The sequence below is a fragment of the Eleginops maclovinus genome, chromosome 7, assembly GCF_036324505.1.
Source record: "Eleginops maclovinus isolate JMC-PN-2008 ecotype Puerto Natales chromosome 7, JC_Emac_rtc_rv5, whole genome shotgun sequence".
NCBI classification, from domain to species: Eukaryota; Metazoa; Chordata; class Actinopteri; order Perciformes; family Eleginopidae; genus Eleginops; species Eleginops maclovinus.
Genome location: NC_086355.1, coordinates 8,181,114 through 8,201,433, shown reverse-complemented (window position 1 = coordinate 8,201,433; position 20,320 = coordinate 8,181,114). Strand labels below are relative to the sequence as shown.

Below are 20,320 nucleotides of genomic sequence, written 5' to 3'. Positions count from 1 at the left end.
CCAAAAGCTATGTCACACACAGGGATTTATTAAAAGAGGAAAACCATACATCAAATGCACAGTACTACTGTAGTTGTGTTAGCTGTGGCTATTGGATGATAAGACAGTGGGGATGTTATTGATCTGATCTATTTGTATGATCTTTGTAAGAGCTAAATCTTGCGGTATTCTTTAATCTATTCATAAAGGATTTTCTGTGGTTGCCTACCAATAGACTTTAATATATGCACATGCTTCCTGATCCTCTACCTATTTTGTGCTAAAAAGCCTTTTGAAATTATAAATGTGCTATACTTTCTGATATAAGAAGTGGAGAAATGATTATGTTTGCCATCCAGATATCACTGCAGTACTTTTTTTTTAGGAACGGTCGTGATTTTCGTAGGTAGAATCTCCAACAAAAGTCACAAGTCGTGATCACCATCATGGTTTGGGATGCACCCCAGGGCCACTGTCACCTAGCAACCAATACTAGTTGTTTTATGTCATGTTGTTTTGTTTGTTGTGGTTATATGATTGTCGAAGAAACACGTTTCCTAACCAAGGAATTCCCTTTAGAAATTCTGTATTTCTATGAACATTTTTCTCTTATTAAAATGGTGTGACGACCGTGAGTCATTCTCCCATGATCACTTCCATCTGCCTCATTACCTTAAATTGGGATCTGTAGCACTCATACCGGACACTTTGGCCCTTTGCTAATGTCTCTTTTCTTTCAGTGCTATAGCCTGTTTCCTTTTGTTTTCCTTTGAACCAGCATTAAATATTCTTGTTCAAACATTGAAACTTTTTTACCGATTGAACTCAGGCTGCCAAAAAAGAAGAAGTGTAGGCGGATCGAACAGGGAATTCGGATTTTCATCTTTGTTCCTCAGTGAGACCCTCAGAGGATTAGAAGTAAAGATGGCATCATTGTCATTTCCCTATGAGTGTATATTGCAGTAACTATCAGAGCCGGCATGTCTGGCCCGTTCACTGTATTAATGACCATAGTTCTGGCCTAATTGCTTTCCCAGTGTGTAAATGTCAAGCACCATACAAAAATAAATGGCACACACTCTTGTGCTTGTTGCCTCAAGAGCAGTGTAATGTGTAATTGAGCAGCAGAGGGATGAGAGCCCCTGAAGCAACAAGTAGCCCCCAGGATCTCGATATCCAAACAGTGACGAGATCACCCATTGCCCATCTATTTAGAAACTCTATAGTCCCGTTATCCCTGTTAAGGCGTGTACACTGTACTAACCAATCAGGATTAACCTCCTCATCATTGTGGAATTTACGTTATTTTCTTGTGTGGAGTTTGACCGAAGTTCAAAAGTAACTTCAATAGCGCCATCCTTTAAAAGCCTGGAGACAGGTTTTCATACTGTATGCTATCAAAACAAACATTTAACCAATTTTAGTTCTCGTCTGAAGTAATTATAATAATATCAAATATAAATTCTCAAGAACTTTTTAGCGATTGCCTCGATAAGAAATCACCACCACAATTTGTTTTTAGCCATTCAATATAGCAACATGGCTGTTTTGAAAGCAAGTCATTCTTTCACCCTGGTCCAGACTTTAATATCCAAGAGAGAGTTCTTTTTTTTAATAGAAAAAATACAGGTATTTTTTTATGAAAGTGCTTCTTGTGTGCTACCTCGTTTTTATGACTCGGTGTCGAGCAGCGTAGGTCGCCATATCATTTTCAGTAACTTTGTCTAAAAACACTTGTGAAATGTGTGTGTGTGTGTGTGTGTGTGTGTGTGTGTGTGTGTGTGTGTGTGTGTGTGTGTGTGTGTGTGTGTGTGTGTGTGTGTGTGTGTGTGTGTGTGTGTGTGTGTGTGTGTGTGTGTGTGTGTGTGTGTGTGTGTGTGTGTGTGTGTGTGTGTGTGTGTGTGTGTTTACAGCCACAGTCCTCTCTTTCACTCCATAAGAATCTTTCAACCTTCTCTATTACCTTCTGTGAATTGAAAGCCGTTTTATCAAGCTTCACCATTGGAGTTTTCCAAATCAATACAGATAAAGCTCTTTTCTCTCGTTTCATAATTTCTTCTCCTAAATCTAATTAAGCCTCTCTCCATTGTGGCTTTTCACAAGCTGCTGCATGAGTACTGCATCTGACAAACAGGTGTCGGTGTGCATGTGTGCACAGGGAATACATCAACCAAACCTATAAATGCAAACTTAAATAAAAACTGGAAAAACTTCCCTTTGTAAATATAAAACGGCTACACGTGTAAGGTGGAAATGTTGCGAGTAGTGCAAGATGAAATTAACCTGTACTGTTTCTTCTTTATGTGAAAATAACTCTGACCCTCACATGCTCATGTTTGTACTGCATGCTCTCGTGGTTATGGTACTTACACTTACACCACAGCTTCACTGCAAAGGTCAGAATTCTTTGTGTGAAACACCCACACACACTCTACTAGAAATCCCTATGTAGTAGAAAAAAACAATAACATGCACTCAGGAAAAGGAAGCCTACTCTTGCATGGCTCTCTGGAAAAGAAAAAAGACACAGCGGGTAAAACCTAATCGCACACATTTTCCTGTTTTTAGTAACATATGACAAGTAAATGAATCCACACCTCTGTGCATTTGTCCCAGACAAATACAAACCAATGACTAACATTCATAGGCACAGACTGTGACACCAAGCTGGAATGGATTCTCTCCTTTGATAGAGTTGCAGAAAAGGTTTGTTTGAGGTTTTCCTTTTTTCAAACTGTTGGGTTTCTTGGACATTTGTCCTTGTCAATGTTGAGGGTCGAAGGACAGAAGATGTCGTATGACACTGTAAAGCCCTCTGAGACACATGTGTTATTGGTGATATTTGGCTTTATAAGTCAAATGTTATTTATTGATTGATTAACGCCACAGTTGACGTTTTATAGAACATTACATTTCAACATATTGGTAAAAGACTGTACCTCTGAAGAAATGCGGAAAAGTTCCTCATCTTAATATTAGAAATGATTGTTATGGAGTTTTACTATTCAATATACTGTATGTGCAGGCTGGCTGGGTTTGTGGTTCCTTTTCTGGCTGACTGACATTTTATCCTCGGAGAGAGACCGACTGTCGGGGAAACCTCTGCTGTCTTCTGCTCATGCACCCTCTGGCTGAGTGCTCAGGCTGCCTGTCAACAGGGTTTCAGGAGGGAAGGACACTGTGAAATGGCCCCTCTGCAGTCAAATCTCCAAACAAAAGAGTGAAGGCAAAGTAATATAAGCCTCTGTAACCAAAGCCCTCATTCCTATTATCCAAAGAACCTGGCACTTTGAAGAAATCACAGCAACAGCTTTTCAGATCCAGCTGTTCAGGTTATCAGGTTCACTGCTGTAGTTCCAACATCTGGCTTTCTGTAACCTGGTTAACTGTTTATAATGCAAGAAGTAAAAGATATGTTTGCTTATGCTCTGACTATACACTTCAACCACTGCCAATAATATCCTATTATTTACTGTATAATATTACCACCCATGACGACCTCTGACACGCCTCTGCTGACAGCTGCACTTTGTTTGACTTTATTTATGTGTAAAAATACTCATTCTGGAAAAAGTGCGTGGGAGTGCATGTTATAAAAATCCAATAGCAAATGCTTAACTCGGTGTCATGCAGGGGGGAGGGTGTTGACTATAAACTGCAACAGACAGTACATTTTAGGATGATACCTTCCTGTTTTATATTTGTTTTCCTTTGTGCTGTATACAGTTATGATTGTAGTAGTTGAGTCTTTAAAAAATCCAGTGCCAACACTCATTGAAGTGTGTGAGTCATTTAAACAGGAGATAAATTGCTCACAGGTGTTAAGAGCTGAGATGATTTAGATGATTAAGTGCAAAGTAGCCAGAAAGAAACAAAGAGTCAGCGCGAAGTGAATATTCAAGGACAAGAAATTCGCCTTCCTCTTTAAAAAAAAAAGTGGGACACTGTTCCTGAGGTTGTTAACAACACAAACCGTAGACACAGAACAAAGAGAGGGGAGGAACAGCTCCACAGAGACACCTCGCATTTTTCGGTCTGTAAGCACACTTTAACTCTGCTGTACCATGAGTATCTATTTATTTCTGTGTGTGTGTGTACTTGGATTGGTGGGGCTGTGTGCACATCAATAGATAAATGTGTGTGTGTGTGTGTGTGGGTGTGTGTGACATGCAGTATATGCTTGTCAGCTTGTAAGACAGGGCAGATTGCTGGCTTTCCTGACAAGAGATGACGAGCCAATCTAGAAAAAATCTGGATGCCATGACACCAATCCGACACCAATTCACGAGTCAACAACAGCATAGTGGACACACATGCACACACACACACACACACACACACACACACACACACACACACACACACAAACGAAACACAGAAGTACTTGAGATCCCATTGATTTAGATATGGGTACTCACCCATATTTGATTTGATTTGATTTTGTTTGAGCAACACATGTTTTCTCTTGCAAACTTTACTTTCTATATTTATTCAGCGGACCCCATCACAACTGAGTATATCCCCAACAGAAACACACAAAAAACATGATTCAGACACACATCATTTCAAGGAATCAAAAGCAAAAACTTTCCATTTAAAAAAAAAAACTTCAGATCAGATACTGTTTTACTTATTTTAAGATATATTACTACTATACAGATAACATGTACACCTGGCATAAGGCTTTAGCTTAAATGTCCTGAACTAAGTTACTTGAAATGCATTTTTCATTATGTACTTATTCAATATGATATTCATGTTGGCTTAAAAACATTTAGTTGTCTTTGAACACTCATTTAATTACTTTAGAGTTTATTATTTATAACTTTTATTTGCATTATTAAAGCCAAAATCATGACAACACTTTACTAGACTTTGAATGCCACAGGTTCATCTCCCGCTGGAAATAGAAGCACTTTTGTGTAGCATTGCTAGTGTGTGTGTGTGTGTGTGTGTGTGTGTGTGTGTGTGTGTGTGTGTGTGTGTGTGTGTGTGTGTGTGTGTGTGTGTGTGTGTGTGTGTGTGTGTGTGTGTGTGTGTGTGTGTGTGTGTGTGTGTGTGTGTGTGTGTGTGTGTGTGTGTGTGTGTGTGTGTGTGTGTGTGTGTGTGTGTGTGTGTGTGTGTGTGTGCGTGCGCCAGGGGAGCTGTACTGCGTCAGTGTTAAAGAGTCTCTACCTCCTGGGAAACTTTATTGAGCACTAAGTGCTTCTGGTGTCCAAATACCTCAAAGGTATATTTTTGCACCCTTGGGTTAAAGGGGAACTATTGCTACGAACAGCATCTTAAGGCCACTGTATACAAATAGTCTGATAGGAATAAAAATAAAGCTGTATTTCGCATGGTCAATTTGACTTGAGAGTGAAGTGTGTTGGCTTATGGCTGCAGAGATGAAGCTTTTTGTTATCTGAGACTTATTATTTCATTATTCTTTAAAGTAGCATGCAAAAATACATTTAATGGAATGTGGTTCAACACTTTAATACATTGCAAGATCATGCAATAATAAAAAGAACATGATTTGCTATAAATACTTGCTATAATACACTATAATAATCATTATTATCAGTTCTAATGTACCACACCAAGGGCCAATCAAGCATCATCGTCATGCAACAGCAGCAATTAATCTGGACATTTTTGTTCTTCTATGTGACTTAAAAGCTCAGCCAGAGACTCTCCTTGACCATGGATTGATGGTGGTCCTTCTTTTTGTTCTATCAACTATTGATAGAGTTTTATCTACTCAAAATATTCATCCAAATCCTGGTCATAAAAAGCATGCAATCATATTTCAATAATTAATACAGCCTTTGATTTTGTTAGCTTATACAAAATTAAGCTACCAGTTGCAACTGTTCAAAGACCTTTAAATTATTTATGTACCAATTTGTATTCAAGAAGAATGTATATAGCATATACAAATAATGTCATAGACATTCAGATCATTCAAGGTAGAAAATGAAAATATATAAAAAAGGAAAACCCCAAACTGTACGCTGTCTGTGTACACATCCATCCAGCTGTTTTCCCGTGACTCCTCATCTGCTCGCTGTCTGCCCTTCCTCCTCTGGGCCGATAATCAGACAGCTCTGCTGAAGCCCCCATTGTCTGCACACACTGCCGACGTGACTCTGATACATATGAGAGCGGCTTAGCATTGTGAATGCAGCTCAGCTTTCTGGAGGTTGACCTTTTTCCATGGATTAATAGGTTTTATGCTTGCAGCATTAATAAACAATTTCTTGGTTTCCACAGTAGGGTAGTGAGCTGTCACTCTGCATGGGAATGTGCGTCCCCCTCCCCAGATGTGATCCTCTCACCTACTTTTAGGTTACGCTCTGAAATCACAATTTGTTCTGTGATTTTTCCAAAATGATGTTTGTTTCATATTGACTTCCTTTGCTCGCTTGTCTTTAAAAGCAGCCTATTCACTCTTTTCATTTCAAACTCCCACTCCCTCCATCTGTCTTCATCCATGTGCCTCTTATTTCTGTGGAAACTCTATTCCTCCCAGGATCTGCCCCTTCTTCTCAACCACACGCTCTGTCCCTGTTAGTTAATCTTTTTTTTGTGGTTGATTGTTCATCTTCTCCTTTTTGTCTCTGTCTTTCTGCCTTGTTGACTGGGGCTGATTATGTGGGGCTGAGCAGTTTTGGCCCTCACGCCGTCTGTGGCCAAGGTCAATTATGGCCTTCGCTTCCTGAGCAGAGAGCCACTGATGTGGAGCGCCAGGCGGGGAGATGGAGGGGAAAGAAAATCAACCGTTTGGTGCCTCGAAAATGATTCGATTTGCCTCTGGTGTGAAAGTGTGCTCTGTGTCCAAGCCTCACTCTCCTTTTGCTATGATTTCATCCATATCTTTCCCAAAATACTATTATGACGTTGGGTAGAATGATTAACTACGTTTTTATTGGTATTTAGGTACACAACAGCGATGCCCAGTTGATATTTACATACCATCAACTTTTGCCAAACTTTTACTAATTGCTTATTTACGCATCCAACGAGTTTTGTCACGAGTGAAGCCTTTTAGACACAAATGAAAACAATGACAGAAGGAAAGAATAGGCCTTTTTTAGACACAAGATAAAGAAAGAACAGCATTCAGCTTGACATTGACATTTGACACACTTAAAATGCAATCAACAAACAATGTGTCTGAATTCAGCTGCCTTCACTGCTCCGATCTTCAAATCTAACTGATTATGATGACTGACAACGAGCAAGCTTCCACAAACAAACCACCTCCACTTGCTCTGCCTCTGTAAACAAAGAGCCATTTTTTGTGCGTCTGTGCGAAGGCGTTTGATTAGCCACAATTACGGCCTCGCCACCAGCTTGTATGATTAGTTTGACTCAAAGCTATTTTGAATGTGCCGTGTAAGTAATCAGCGCTGGGCCGTTCCTGGGCCGTTCCTGGACCGGCATAGAAATGTTGTGTCTAATTACAACATCCAACCAACCTGTGGTGCCGCTCACCTTGCGAGGAAAAAGTATAATTAATGACCTCATTGAAGCAACTCAGGGAACCATGAAGGTAAAACTGTTTGCCTTCTAATCGGCTCAGCTACAGAGTTTGCTTCAGCATGAAACGAGCATGTTTGAACATCCTTTCAGAGAAAAAAGGTTATTAGGTTTGACCAATAAATCAGTGTAATTACGACATTTGTTCTGTTTTGTTTGCTTGAAATCACCCCAATTGTTTCTCACATTTTCTAGTATAAAGATGTATGTGCTGTGTGCAGTGCAAATAAGATATTCTGTCCCCTATCCAGACAGGACACAGACCTCCCTTTTCTGACACCTTAGCCATAATAAGTAGCCTTCAGATAAACTGCTGCCCGTCGTTGAGACACAATAAATCTTAATGTGTGCGATAAAATGAATAACGATGGGGACAGAACCTGTGCATACTCCAGAGGGAATGTTTATTTATCTGATATTAAGCATGCCGGACATACTCGTGCTCAGGGGTTTTATCATTTAAGGCTCTGCTTTCATTGCCTCGGTCTGCTGCGTGTCTCCCTATCATCGGATTGCTCCGCTCAGCTGTTGTAGTCTGCGACAGAAGCAGCATTAATAGTTCTGATCCTAATCCTTTACATTTGCCACTAGAATAGGTTGAATTAATGTAATCGCTGGCGAGACACACCAAAACTAGGATGTGGGATTTACCCAACACACACCTCACACACAACAGATCTCCACTCTGACCTCTCAGTGCCTGTTTTCACTGTTTCTCGCTGTCATTGGAATGTGAGTGAATACCTAGCTGTTGTTATGCATCAGGCATTTGTGGCTTCTACTGAAAAATGCCCTTGAGTCTTCAATCAAGGAGAGAGAGGGCACTTTAAATACAGTCGGGGGCTTCTCGACTTCATTACGGTTCATCCCAAGTGTCTCTCCGCTCCTTCCTGCTCAGCTCTGCTTTCAGCTAAATACTGTCTGGAGGATAAGCTCTGACTAGAATCATTCACCAAAGGGCTAATTACACCATAATCATGGCATGGTGTGTCCTGTGCTCAACACTGAGTATTTGGCACATTAATAACATCTTGTTAAGCTACAGTACAGGAGATTTAGACTATTTAATTCTCAAGGGATGGCGATGTTGTTCAGCCTGTCCAATTCTTCGGTTTAGATGTTGGTTTCTTAACATTTTAATTGACTGCCATGAGATTTAATACAAGAGCCCAATTCATGGTGCCAGGAGGATACATCTCAGTGACTACGCTGTGCTTGTTAAGCCTCACATAGGCACTAGTGTGGCTGTATAGTCATGTCAGTTTAGAAATATCAGTTTAAGACCCTGACACACAGACTGCAACCATATTTTTAGCAACATCTCTTTCACCTCAACCAATAGGATTAAAACAGGGCTGAATAAGAAAGGTACATAAAGATATAGCTTCCTTAAGGTTTCTTATTTTAGATCTTCTTTGTCAGGGACCCTGTACGATGTGGTTGTATACGTATATTCTACTTTAAAAGAGGAACTTAGGTTGGAAGATGACACCAGATATACAACAAAAGCATCTCAAACGATCCATACTGCACGATGATTCTTTTCGCTGAATATATTAAAGTATTCCTTGTTTTTTGTCCCGACATATTCTTCATTGAGGCTTCAAACCTTGACAACCACCGTGCATGATGCATCAGAGGATTTTTACTCGTACTGTCAGTAGTTCTATGAGCCAGCTCAGTGTGAACTGCTCACAACAGATGTGGTGAACTCTCCATTGTGATGAGTAGGCTTTGATTAATACACCTCAATGAATGCCTTTATTTTTAGCCTGGCAGGGTGGACAATGTGGAAACACTTTTTATTACCCTTCTGGTTTGGAGATGAATGGGAAGCGCCCGAGAGAGATGTGAAGCCTCAGTGATCATTTGTAATTGCCAGATTGAGGTGTACCGGGGGATTCACTTGATTAGTTCTATCATTATTTGTACAAAGTTCAGAAATCGATCATAGGTAGATTTGCAGAAGACATTGTTTTTAGAAAGAAGGATCTCATTTGGGTTTTACCAATTAAACATTTTGGGACAAGAAGTGTTCAGGTATACGTGTGGGGGGGAAATAGAGCTGATATTTCCAGTGCTGAGGTGCTGAGGTCGATGCCTAACGATATATATTTTCCAACTGGAACACGAGTTAATTGTCTAAATGAGTGCTCCACATCTGATATCAAGGTTAAGGACAAGAAGAGAATGGGAGTTGCATTTCACCAGAGCCGGTCATTAGGCTCGGCCAGAGACATGATTATGGCGAGATACACTCTGCAGCGCTAATCCTTTTCATGACAGGTGGGGGTATGAAGTCCGTTTCCCCTGGCCGAAGCAGTTTCTGTGCCTGCCATAACATTATCTCATACATGTGAGCATGCATAAAGGTGGCATTTGTCCTGGTGACCTCCATGAAGGTTAACTATGAATTATGAATCTGTTTTATTCTTGTGTAATGTGAACCTTGAATTATTAATGTGAGTCCACAGGAATGCCTTCCACATGTTATATTCAAATGAAATCCCCCATGTATTGCTTGGGTGAGACAGAGCCTGTTTGTATAATCGATCTGGTGCTTGTGTCCGTCTCTGCAGGAACTCTTTACAGCGGAGTGCAAGTTCAAAGAGTCGGTGTTTGAGAACTACTATGTGATCTACTCGTCCATGTTGTATAGACAACAGGAGTCGGGGAGAGCTTGGTTCCTAGGGCTCAATAAAGACGGCCAAGCCATGAAGGGGAACCGAGTGAAAAAAACAAAACCAGCTGCTCACTTCCTGCCCAAGCCATTAGAAGGTATGTACTGTGAATGAGACAGGATAGCAACATTAAAACTGCATTGTTAGGATTAGTTGGAAAATGTTTCTGATGAAATAGTCATACATAACCTCTAAAGTCCTTTTTTGGTTGTCTACACACCGAGTTGATGCAAATTGTGTATAATAAATCCATATGCACTGTAGATCAATCCTACAAACAGTAAACCACTCTGCAGCTGTAAATGCTCACCAAATTTGTACTAATCCAGAGAAAATAGTCTCTATATAAATAGGCTATTTCCTCATGTTTGTGTATCATTTGCTAAAACTGAAGTGCCCAGCTGTGATGTGAAATTACTGAGCCTTTAAATACACAAAAAATATCCTTTAATGATCTTCATTAGGAACCAATAAACCATGGGCAAATTAAGGGATGAGCAAACACATTATTAGTTTCAACCTCTTAATGAGTTGTGTTGACATTAGGAAAGAAATACACATTATCACCAAATGTAATAGTTAAAGGGTCACATCTAAGCTGTGGGTGCACACCTTCCTGAACAGAACTCTCAGAGATTGATTTGATATATTTAAGGAAAACAAAAGCGTAGCTGACGGTTCAGGCAGTTACCATGTGCCGTCATTTGCATATTTCATGATTTGGGTGACCTTTCAAAAAGCAGGTGAAAGTAAGATAACAAAAACCTTAACAAAAAATGTGATGAAAACCAGATCAAAACATTGTTTCACAGCTTTCAGTTTTGTGTTTAAATACTTTATGTAAACTCAGTAGGCCACACTTCTTCCTCATTCTGGCTTATTAGTACCCAAAGGGGTTTATCGGCTTTCACATTGCGAAAATACCTTGATACTGTAAAAAACAGTCTGCTTTTTCAGTAGGAAACATAACCTTTAGCTGGAGACATTAATATGTCTGGATGTATTTGAGTGAAGAACAACCAAAACTGAAAAGAGCGAGCGTGAATACCTTTGTCACATAACATGATGGATGCCCTAGACTATAAATCTTGTTCAACAATGTGAAATATATACTGTATGTTTGACATATTTTGGCATTGTGCTGATCCACTGTTTTGCTGCTGTCAGGATGCATTGTAGGAGGCCGGGCCGCTCAGTATGACATGTTGATGGTCCAGCAGATGCCACCATCACTCTTGTCAGCTATCAGCCTGATTGCTTCCCATCATTTTAACATGGAATAAAATTGAAGTGTCCTGTCAAGACAGCTGTAGTGTAGTGCAGGATAATGAGACACTTGTTTTATTTTTGTTGGAAAAGCATGTGCTTAGATTCAGAATCATCCCTGATGGAGACAGAAGCAGGTCAGGATGGTGAAATAAAGCCCAAAGGCAAAAAATGTTTCAGCACCTTTTATTTTCAGGTTTTAAGGAATTTCTGTCTGTTTAGCAACCTTTCAAAAAGTACACAAGAGCTTGTATAGTTAGGGAATAGATGCTCCAAAAACAGTTTTAGACAGGTACAATGAAGTTGGTGTTAACATCTTGTCTCTTTCCTCTTTCCTTCTCCTCTGCTCCTCCAGTTGCCATGTACAGAGAGCCATCGTTGCATGATGTTGGAGAGACAGTGCCCAAGACAGCAGTACCTCCAAGTAAAAGCACAAGTGAGCCGGCAGTGATGAACGGAGGTAAACCTGTAAGCAAGCCCGACAAGCCCCCCACATAGCCAAACCTGATTCAGTGTGTGTGTGGAGGGGGGGGGGAGGGGACTTGACGGAGGCAGGGCTTTTCCCGACTAGACTCCAAACCCTCTTTCTTCTGTGGATCAGATCGTGGCAAACCTTCCTTCCTTTCTTCTCTTGTTCCCTCTTCCCTTCTTCTCCGTCTCGCCCCCCTTTCTCCGGCCGTCTCAACACGGGCGCATGGATTCTGAGGCGACTGAGTTTCTCCAGCACAGGAGGGCAGAGGACCTCTGAATATGGAATGCCTTTTAGATTCCTCTGAAACTGTGAGAATTCATGTGAATAATGCGTGTTTCACAACCACGCTAGTGGTACTTTGCTTGCTGACAGTTCATACAAGAAACTCTCCCCCCTCTCTATCATGCCCTGTTGCAGCAGAGTCTGTGTACCTTCAGATCTATTTTCTATACCACAGTTCACCAGCTATGTTCTGGGATAGAGACTGTATAGATACAGTAAATATTTGGACTGTCGTCCTCTATTTTTTACCAGTATGTTCCCCTCTCCCTCTCTTTCTATCTCTAGTCACACACTTTTCTCATTGTCAAGTAACCTAGAAAAGATAAAAACATTTTGCTAGGGAGTTGTGTGATTTTCTAAGAAACACATTCACACAGATGTGGCATAAAAACATCCATATATAAAGACACAATCCAAATGTTTGTCTTGCCTATGACATGCACACATACATACAGACAGACACAAAGTTTGTTGGGAAAAAGATGTTGCTTTTTAAGCTGATAAAAACATGCTGGAGGCTGGCATATAGCTCCTGTAATCATAGTTGATGAAGTGCTAATTACCACCACTGCAATCAATGCGAGGAGCTCCCAACACACATACAAACACACACACGCATTTATAAACAGATGTGTGTGGGTGGGAGAGCGCTGTAAGGAATGGTGTATACATATCACTATCTTAGTCCCACCAGCGGTTCAGTCCGCCTTCTCTGGTAAGTAGAAACCTGAAGTCTATTTTTCTTTAATCTTATTTCAGAGCGTGGGCTCTAGGAATATCTCTAGGCCTTGTAGGCCTCCGTCCCTCACTCACTGACTTCTTTGGACTAAGAGGCAAGGCTTGGGGCTTTGACCCAGATGGTCTATAACTGCAGCACTGGCAGCCATCTTATGGCAGCGTCTACCTAAAGCCAGAAAACAACATGGCTGAAAACCAGTAGGCGACATTTATCCTGGCTGCATCCCTATTTGGTTCAAACTAAAGCATGGGCAAGGTTAATATTGTGTTCTCTCTTCTAGCAGCAGCTATTCAAGAGATGGCTTATATTGTAACATTTTCACTGTATAAAACTTAGGGAAAATGACTATTATAAATCATAACTTTTTAAATGACTAGATATTGTTATTATAATTATTATTATTACGAGAGGATTTGTCTCCTAGCTCAGCATGCAGAGTCCAGTATCATCTTGGCCTATCACGTGCCTGTTTGGACCTTGATTCCCGGCATGCAAAAACAGGTTCCCAGTCCCCACTGGGCCAAAGGTGCCTCACACACCCGATACATCCATGTAAAGGACACGTAGCATTATCCATCGACAAACCACACTCACATGTAATCACCCTGAAATGACCAAAGTCTTTTTTCATCCCAAGACGAACTGATTCTTTACAAGAGAAAATCTGATTCAATTCATTGAAGCTTTCACTGTGATAGCATTTGTTCCGAACAAACCAACTCCACTCAGACCCCCAGGGGTCTTTGACTGATGTCATTTTAGAGAAATACGTATACCTTGAATTAATCACATGCATGTATTTTCTATAAGGATTAAGGTATGGGTGTCATTTTTCCCTCTACGTAAGCTGAGGAGTACTAAGGGTCAGTGTGAGAGTTGAATGGGCATGTTGGAGGCTACAGCACACACTCACAGCTGTTCTGAGGGTAACCCAGTTTGTGTTTTGCATCTTTCTTCATGACTGTTAGCAGTTTATCAAAGCGCTATCTGATCAATTTATAACATTTGTCTTGCTTTAATGATTTTTCTTCATGGTTTTGTTTGACAAGACTTACAATATTAAGTAGATTGTTGCTGCTGCGTGCTGCTAAAACTCATTATATTACAAAAATGGATTTGGTGAATATAATTTTCGGAGTTTATTGGGATTACACAGGATCATTTCTTATTACAGCACATCAAAGCACATTAGTGAGGATTCAATATTTGTCTGTACAAAGCTGTTGATAACAAATATGACGTACTATACACACGAGCTGAAAACCACTGTAGTTGTGTTTGGGGATGATGTTGTGTCCTCATTACAGCCCATCATCCTCGACTCTTACAAACTCTACATGCTGGGCTGGCTGCTGCCCCAGCCTTGCCCTCCAGATAACTGGCTCCTCCGAGGCTGACTTTATTTTTGTAAATGACCGGTGTGTAAATGTACATCTCTGTTTGGATCTCTGTAGCCCACCGTTTTTTGGTTAGTCCTTATTTTTCTCTTGTATACGGGTTGTGCGTGATGTCGTGTCCTGATACCGCTCACGTTTGCTTTGTCCCCCCTTTCTTCTGATGTGTAACAAGAATCTTCTAACAAATTTCGTTTGCCTCTGTTTTGAAACCTCTTATTTTGTGTGTTGTCCCATCTGTTGCATGGGGAGAGGATGGCATCGATGAACTGCATGTAGTAGGCTATGTCTATCAAGAACTGTTGGTATGTACCGCTAATTTTACATACATATATGCAACGAGTTTGTCTACACTATACAGTTTGTGTTTGTTGTATACAACATATACAACATATTGAATAAAATATTTATATAAAGGTGTACTGTAATGTCAGTAACATACTTAATGCAATATAGTGTGCAGTATATTATTGCACCAGTCATTTTTGAGGGGGCAAAGAAAATAGAAGGGTTGGCTAGTTTAAGCATGAAAAAGGCCAAAGTAGAATTTACATTAAATTTTCTTTGTGACTTCTTATTGGTCCTCTTTTCAAGCAGTGACTGAGCTCTTGTGTCAATGCAGCTCTCATCCCCTGATGCTATTCTTTGAGGTGACATGGACATCCAGCATGCCACAACTGAACTATGTATGCCCTCTCTTTGTTTCCTCCACTTAGAATTTAACCTTGTCACTAGTGTGTGTTGAGTGAGATGTGTCCATCGCGTACCTTCAGTACAGTGTGGTTGTCATGGCGGGTTGTTTGGTTTGATTTCCCGGCGGAGAAAAAAAGGCACTATTTAAATGATTTATTTTCAAAAAAATATATATACCATTGCAAGTATGCCCATTGGAGTTATGTCATGTTATAACAAATTTGTAACCATGTATGATTAAGGTCTTCGCATTGTTTTCCATGCAAAATGTTGTGTCATGCGGCACATTAATGTTTTATTATTAAAAAGAAATAAAAACCTCAAACAGTAACTCCTGGTACGATCTTTCGAGTGAACTTGCAGTCCAAATTTTCCAACACACCCCTCTGTAGTGATTTACATTAGCACCAATTGTATTTATCATATTGCAAAAATGTCACTTTAATAATAATATTTGTCATGTACTGTAGCTGCATTCCTACATTTAAAAAAAACAATTTTGGAATCATATTACAGATTACATGGCAATATGTTTCTTTAGCACCTACAATACTCCGTTTTATAAGGATCCTTTGTAACCAGTACAATCAAACTCTGTATGTTAATGATATGCGGAATTACATCCATGTTTAGATTTTTTCCTCTTCCTCCTCCCGTGGTTTTTTCTGGCCGACCATGGGCGGTGCTCCTGGTCGCTCCGGGCAGCCAGGCCTCCTGTCTCCTAACAGCAGTATCCTCTCCTCCTCAGTATTCTGCTCCTACCCAGATCTCACAAGCGTTCCCCATCCAGCCGTCCCAGCACTCACAGTTGCCGCAATTGCACAATCCATTCCCTGTGAGAAAATGTGAGAAGAAAAGCTGTGAATTAAGAGCTGTGCCATCATGCCTGACCTTTAACAAGGTTCCTCTTTTCACACCCTGCTTCCCTGGGTGCAACGCTCTGCTGGGGATGGAGGCTGACTACACCGCTCAGGACAGCTAGTCGTTTTTCATTTCTTTTGCCCACACAGCAGAGGAGAAACTCTAGTTTAATTAAGAGGGAAAGGCTTGTATATGTAAATATTCACCACATATACTGTATATATATAAATCTCCGAATCCAATATGCGACAACTTTCCTTTGTTAAACTGTGGAGGTTAAAGAATACATTTAGACGACCCTCTAGAAAAAGGAGGCAGCAACCAATGTTTATTGTATATTCATATCCAAGGAAGATTCTTACTGATGCATAAAGGCAGTTCGGGGTGGATTATTGACTGTATAACAACTGACTTTCACATAAAAGTCCCATAACCGTTCCCCAACCTTAACTAAGTAGCTTATGAGGCATCATCTTCACAACCAAAGGAGGGATAGATTGTGATCCTTTGATATGTTTTAAGATGCACTGACTTACTGGTCTTCTCTTTCATTTGGTAATACAGTTACTCAGAATGTCATAACACCATACTATGAATGTGTTATAATCCCATTGCCCCAAGCTTTCCACAAACTCCCTGAGCTGTCAGACAGAGGAAGTCAGAGGAGGACTCCTGCTGGCCTCCTGTCTCACAGCTGAAAAGATTTATACACTGCAAAAATCACTGTGGGAGAGAAGGGAGGGGTCTGATGGGGGGAGAATGGGCGATGGACTAAAAAAGTTAGGTGATAAAACAGAAGGCAGCAGAGATGGGTATTCGGTGAGAAAAAGAACAATAAAGTTGGCTGAGCTGTTGTTGAGCTGAATCCAGACTCCTTTTCATTAAGGGATAAGGATTGTCTTACTCTATATATTATTCTCATTGTCAGTAAATCCTGTGAAAAGACCTTCGTTCATCTTTCAAAACTTTTCAAACTTCTTATTCAACCACAAGCGTCACAGCCCTTACTCACACTGAAGTAAATGGTGCATCTGTGGATTAATACACATTAAGTGGGTCATCTATGTCCAATTTTAAAATGTAACTAAGTACAATTAACCAATTTAAGTAGAATGTCAGTACAGTAAATATTGTCCTTTTACTTTTTTTCCTCCCCTTTATTATTTTGGCAGGTGTTCTGGTACATTTTCTGGTTTAAACTCATTTAATATTTGTATATTCTGAATGCAGTTGCTATAATTGCTATTTTAAAATCGGTAAAACATTGAATTACTTCAACCATGACAGTTTAATCCACCAGGACATTCTTTGTGGGACTATAAATACGTGTGTGTGTGTGTGTGTGTGTGTGTGTGTGTGTGTGTGTGTGTGTGTGTGTGTGTGTGTGTGTGTGTGTGTGTGTGTGTGTGTGTGTGTGTGTGTGTGTGTGTGTGTGTGTGTGTGTGTGTGTGTGTGTGTGTGTGTGTGTGTGTGTGTGCGCGTGCGCGTGCGCGTGCGTGCAGTGCAGTGCGTGCGTGCATGTCAATGGAAATGAAGAAACATGTCATCCATTGCAGCAGTGTGGCTCATGTACAGTATGTGTCTACAAAGTTTGGACAACAAAGGAGCTCTATGGCAGGGAGAAATAAGAAATATCAGGCTAAGAATACATACAGTATGTGTGTTGTATGGTGTTGCAGACAGACAAACGACCCCTTGTGTCTCTTTTATTTAAGAAAAAACAGGCTGAAATTGTCATATCCACTCCATGAAATTAACGAGCAAGCATTCCTAACACGCTGAATTTTCCACATCACTCATGGGTTGTATGCGTAATGACAATCTACAGCTCTGAAGGGTCCATGAAATCTCCAGATGCGGAGGAATTTGGAAGAATCATTTCAGTTTTAATAACATGGAAAAATGACGACATCACTAGCTGCTACCTGCTTATTGAAGAATCTCCATGTAAACACCTTTAATATTATAATAGTGCTCATCCATATGCTAATTTTCACACATACTCATGTCAGTTATATGGTAATAAGGAACATTTATCTGCAGTGCCATACATAGTCTTTATTTCATCCTAGTTTTCCACATTTTTTTTTAGCTGTTTGTCTGCATCCAGAAGCACTTTATGCTCATTTGAATGACATTAGGCTGACATTTGGAGAAACACTTCGGAAAAGCTGTCCAGATTTGTACAGGCCCCAGGGCAAAAATAATTACAAACATGTACTGAGATTTCCATTTACAGTGGGGAGAAGACAGCTCCTATGGATACATGGAGAGAAACTTTGTGTGTGTGTGTGTGTGTGTGTGTGTTAATTCATATTATTTTGTTCTCTCAATACAACCACAGCCGTTCATCTAAATGTAAATGGTAGGACAGTTGCAGATCCAAACAAACTGCCATAATGGGAGAAAATATTTCGGGGAATCAGTAACTTAATCTAAGAAAATATGCTATTTAAAAAGTGTGAAAGATATTTCAATACAAGATGTAACAATAAAATGGTGGGTAGGTTGATTTACAACTGCTGCTGCTCATTAACGGATGCTGCTAAAGTGTTGGATTGTGTGTGTGTGTGTGTGTGTGTGCGTGTGTGCGTGTGTGTGTCTTCACCTGTGCAGATGAGGCCGTCATGTTTGTCACACTCTCTGTCGTCACACTCGCAGTACTCTCCAGACACCCACCAGTCTTGGGGGCGGCAGATACATTGGCCACAGTGACAGGAACCTGCAACACACACACACACACACACACACACACACACACACACACACACACACACACACACACAAAATCCAACACTTTAGCAGCATCCGTTAATGAGCAGCAGCAGTTGTAAATCAACCTACCCACCATTTTATTGTTTTATTTACTACTGTCTACTTTGTTCCCAAAGCTCACACCCAGCCACTATGTTTTCTATCTCCAATTTCTCTCAACACACACCGGGTTACAGGAACTCATGATGAGAGGTGTAGGCAGACAGAAAGAGAAGCCGGAGAGAAAGTGAACTAATGTGAGATGAGACGAGGGAAGGAGCTGAGGGGAGATTGTTCTGGTGTCTGAATGAAGCGAAGCGTAGAGAATGAACATGCTCATCTTCGTTACCACACCCTGCTCTGCTCCACAGAAGGGATTCTGCTATGTGGTGTCATTTACTGCCTAATGATACATACAATGTAGTGACACTGTTCAGATCCTCATTATAAATGCATGGATTACTACTGCCAGGCAGTTTCATAGAGTTGCAACTAATCTCCATCATCAATTAATCTGTACATTTTATTAAATAACTAGTTTATTAAGCCTATCAACTGTAATATGTCAATGTTACAATCCGTCAATATTGTTTGTCAAGGTAGATTCACAGTCCCAAACCAAGTAATATACAATTAACAATCCCATGAAACTGAAAATAAAATAATGTGTGCATTTATTTTGGCTTAATGGCATGATACATGCTCTGAAATCAGAAACAAATCAGAAATCCTGTATCTGTCACCATATGCTTTTAAATACAGTCATTTATGTAATTGATACTCAGTCCATACATAGTCTTTATTCTCCTATTTCCACTTTTTTTTCAGCTGGTTGTCTCATCAAAGCATTTATGCTTCATTTGAAGACATTAGCTGACTTGGAAAACACTTCGAAAATGTCCAGTTGTACAGGCCCCAGGGCAAAAATATTACAAACATGTAGGTGTGAATTCCATTTCGTGGAAAACAGTCCTATGGAAATGGAGAGAAATTTGTGTGTGTGAATGTTTGTTGTCGTGTGTGTGGGAGAATGTTGTGTGTGTGTGTGTGAGTGTGTCGTGTTGTGATGTGGGTGTGGGGTGTGCTGTTGTGTTGTGTGTCGTGTGTGGTTAATTCATATTATTTTGTCTCAATACAAAACAGCCGTTCATCTAAAGTCAATGGTAGGATTTTTGCAGATCCAAAAAACTGCAATCATGGGAGAAAATAATTTGGGATCATAACTAATCTAAGAAATTCTATTACAAATGTTGAAAACTTTTTCAATACAAGATGTAACAAAAATTGGTTGGTAAGTTGATTTACAAGGTTGTGTCTTAACGGATCTGCAAGTGTTGTGGTTGTGTTGTGTGTGTTGTCTCGTGAGGTTCTGCTAGAGTTGATGTGTTTGTGTGTGTGTTGTGGTGAGTGTGGATGTTAGTGTCTGTGTTTTGGGTTGAGTGATGTGGGTGGTCTGTGTGACTGTGTGATGTGTGTTGTGTCTTCACCGTGCGATGGCGTTGTTTGTCACACTCTCTGTCGTCACACTGCAGTACTCCCAGACACCCATCATCTTCGGGGCGCTTGATCATTGGCCACAGTGAGGTAACCTGCAAACCACAACAGCCCACACCACACAACGACACTCCACCACACACACACACACACACACCACAAGCACACACACACCACAAAT

At 40.4% G+C, this 20,320-nt stretch overlaps 2 protein-coding genes across 6 annotated transcripts in view; one reads left to right on the top strand and one right to left on the bottom strand.

Annotated features, from left to right (window-relative positions):
* Nucleotides 1-15,361, top strand: part of fgf14 (fibroblast growth factor 14) — an 87,451-nt gene extending 72,090 nt beyond the window's left edge. For 3 of the 4 annotated variants that reach the window (XM_063887851.1, XM_063887854.1, XM_063887852.1), the window contains exons 4-5: nucleotides 10,083-10,281; nucleotides 11,806-15,361. In XM_063887851.1, the coding sequence (XP_063743921.1) occupies nucleotides 10,083-10,281; nucleotides 11,806-11,948 (342 nt within the window). In that variant the 3' untranslated portion in view covers nucleotides 11,949-15,361. The remainder of the gene's footprint in view (nucleotides 1-10,082; nucleotides 10,282-11,805) is intronic. The other variant, XM_063887853.1, reaches the window with a different exon arrangement.
* The window catches only part of itgbl1 (integrin, beta-like 1), a 36,272-nt gene continuing 30,010 nt past the window's right edge, over nucleotides 14,059-20,320 (bottom strand). For both annotated transcript variants that reach the window (XM_063887849.1, XM_063887850.1), the window contains exons 10-11: nucleotides 18,500-18,613; nucleotides 14,059-15,863 (exon numbers count right to left, since the gene is read on the bottom strand). In XM_063887849.1, coding sequence (XP_063743919.1) covers nucleotides 15,775-15,863; nucleotides 18,500-18,613 — 203 coding nt within the window. In that variant the 3' untranslated portion in view covers nucleotides 14,059-15,774. The remainder of the gene's footprint in view (nucleotides 15,864-18,499; nucleotides 18,614-20,320) is intronic.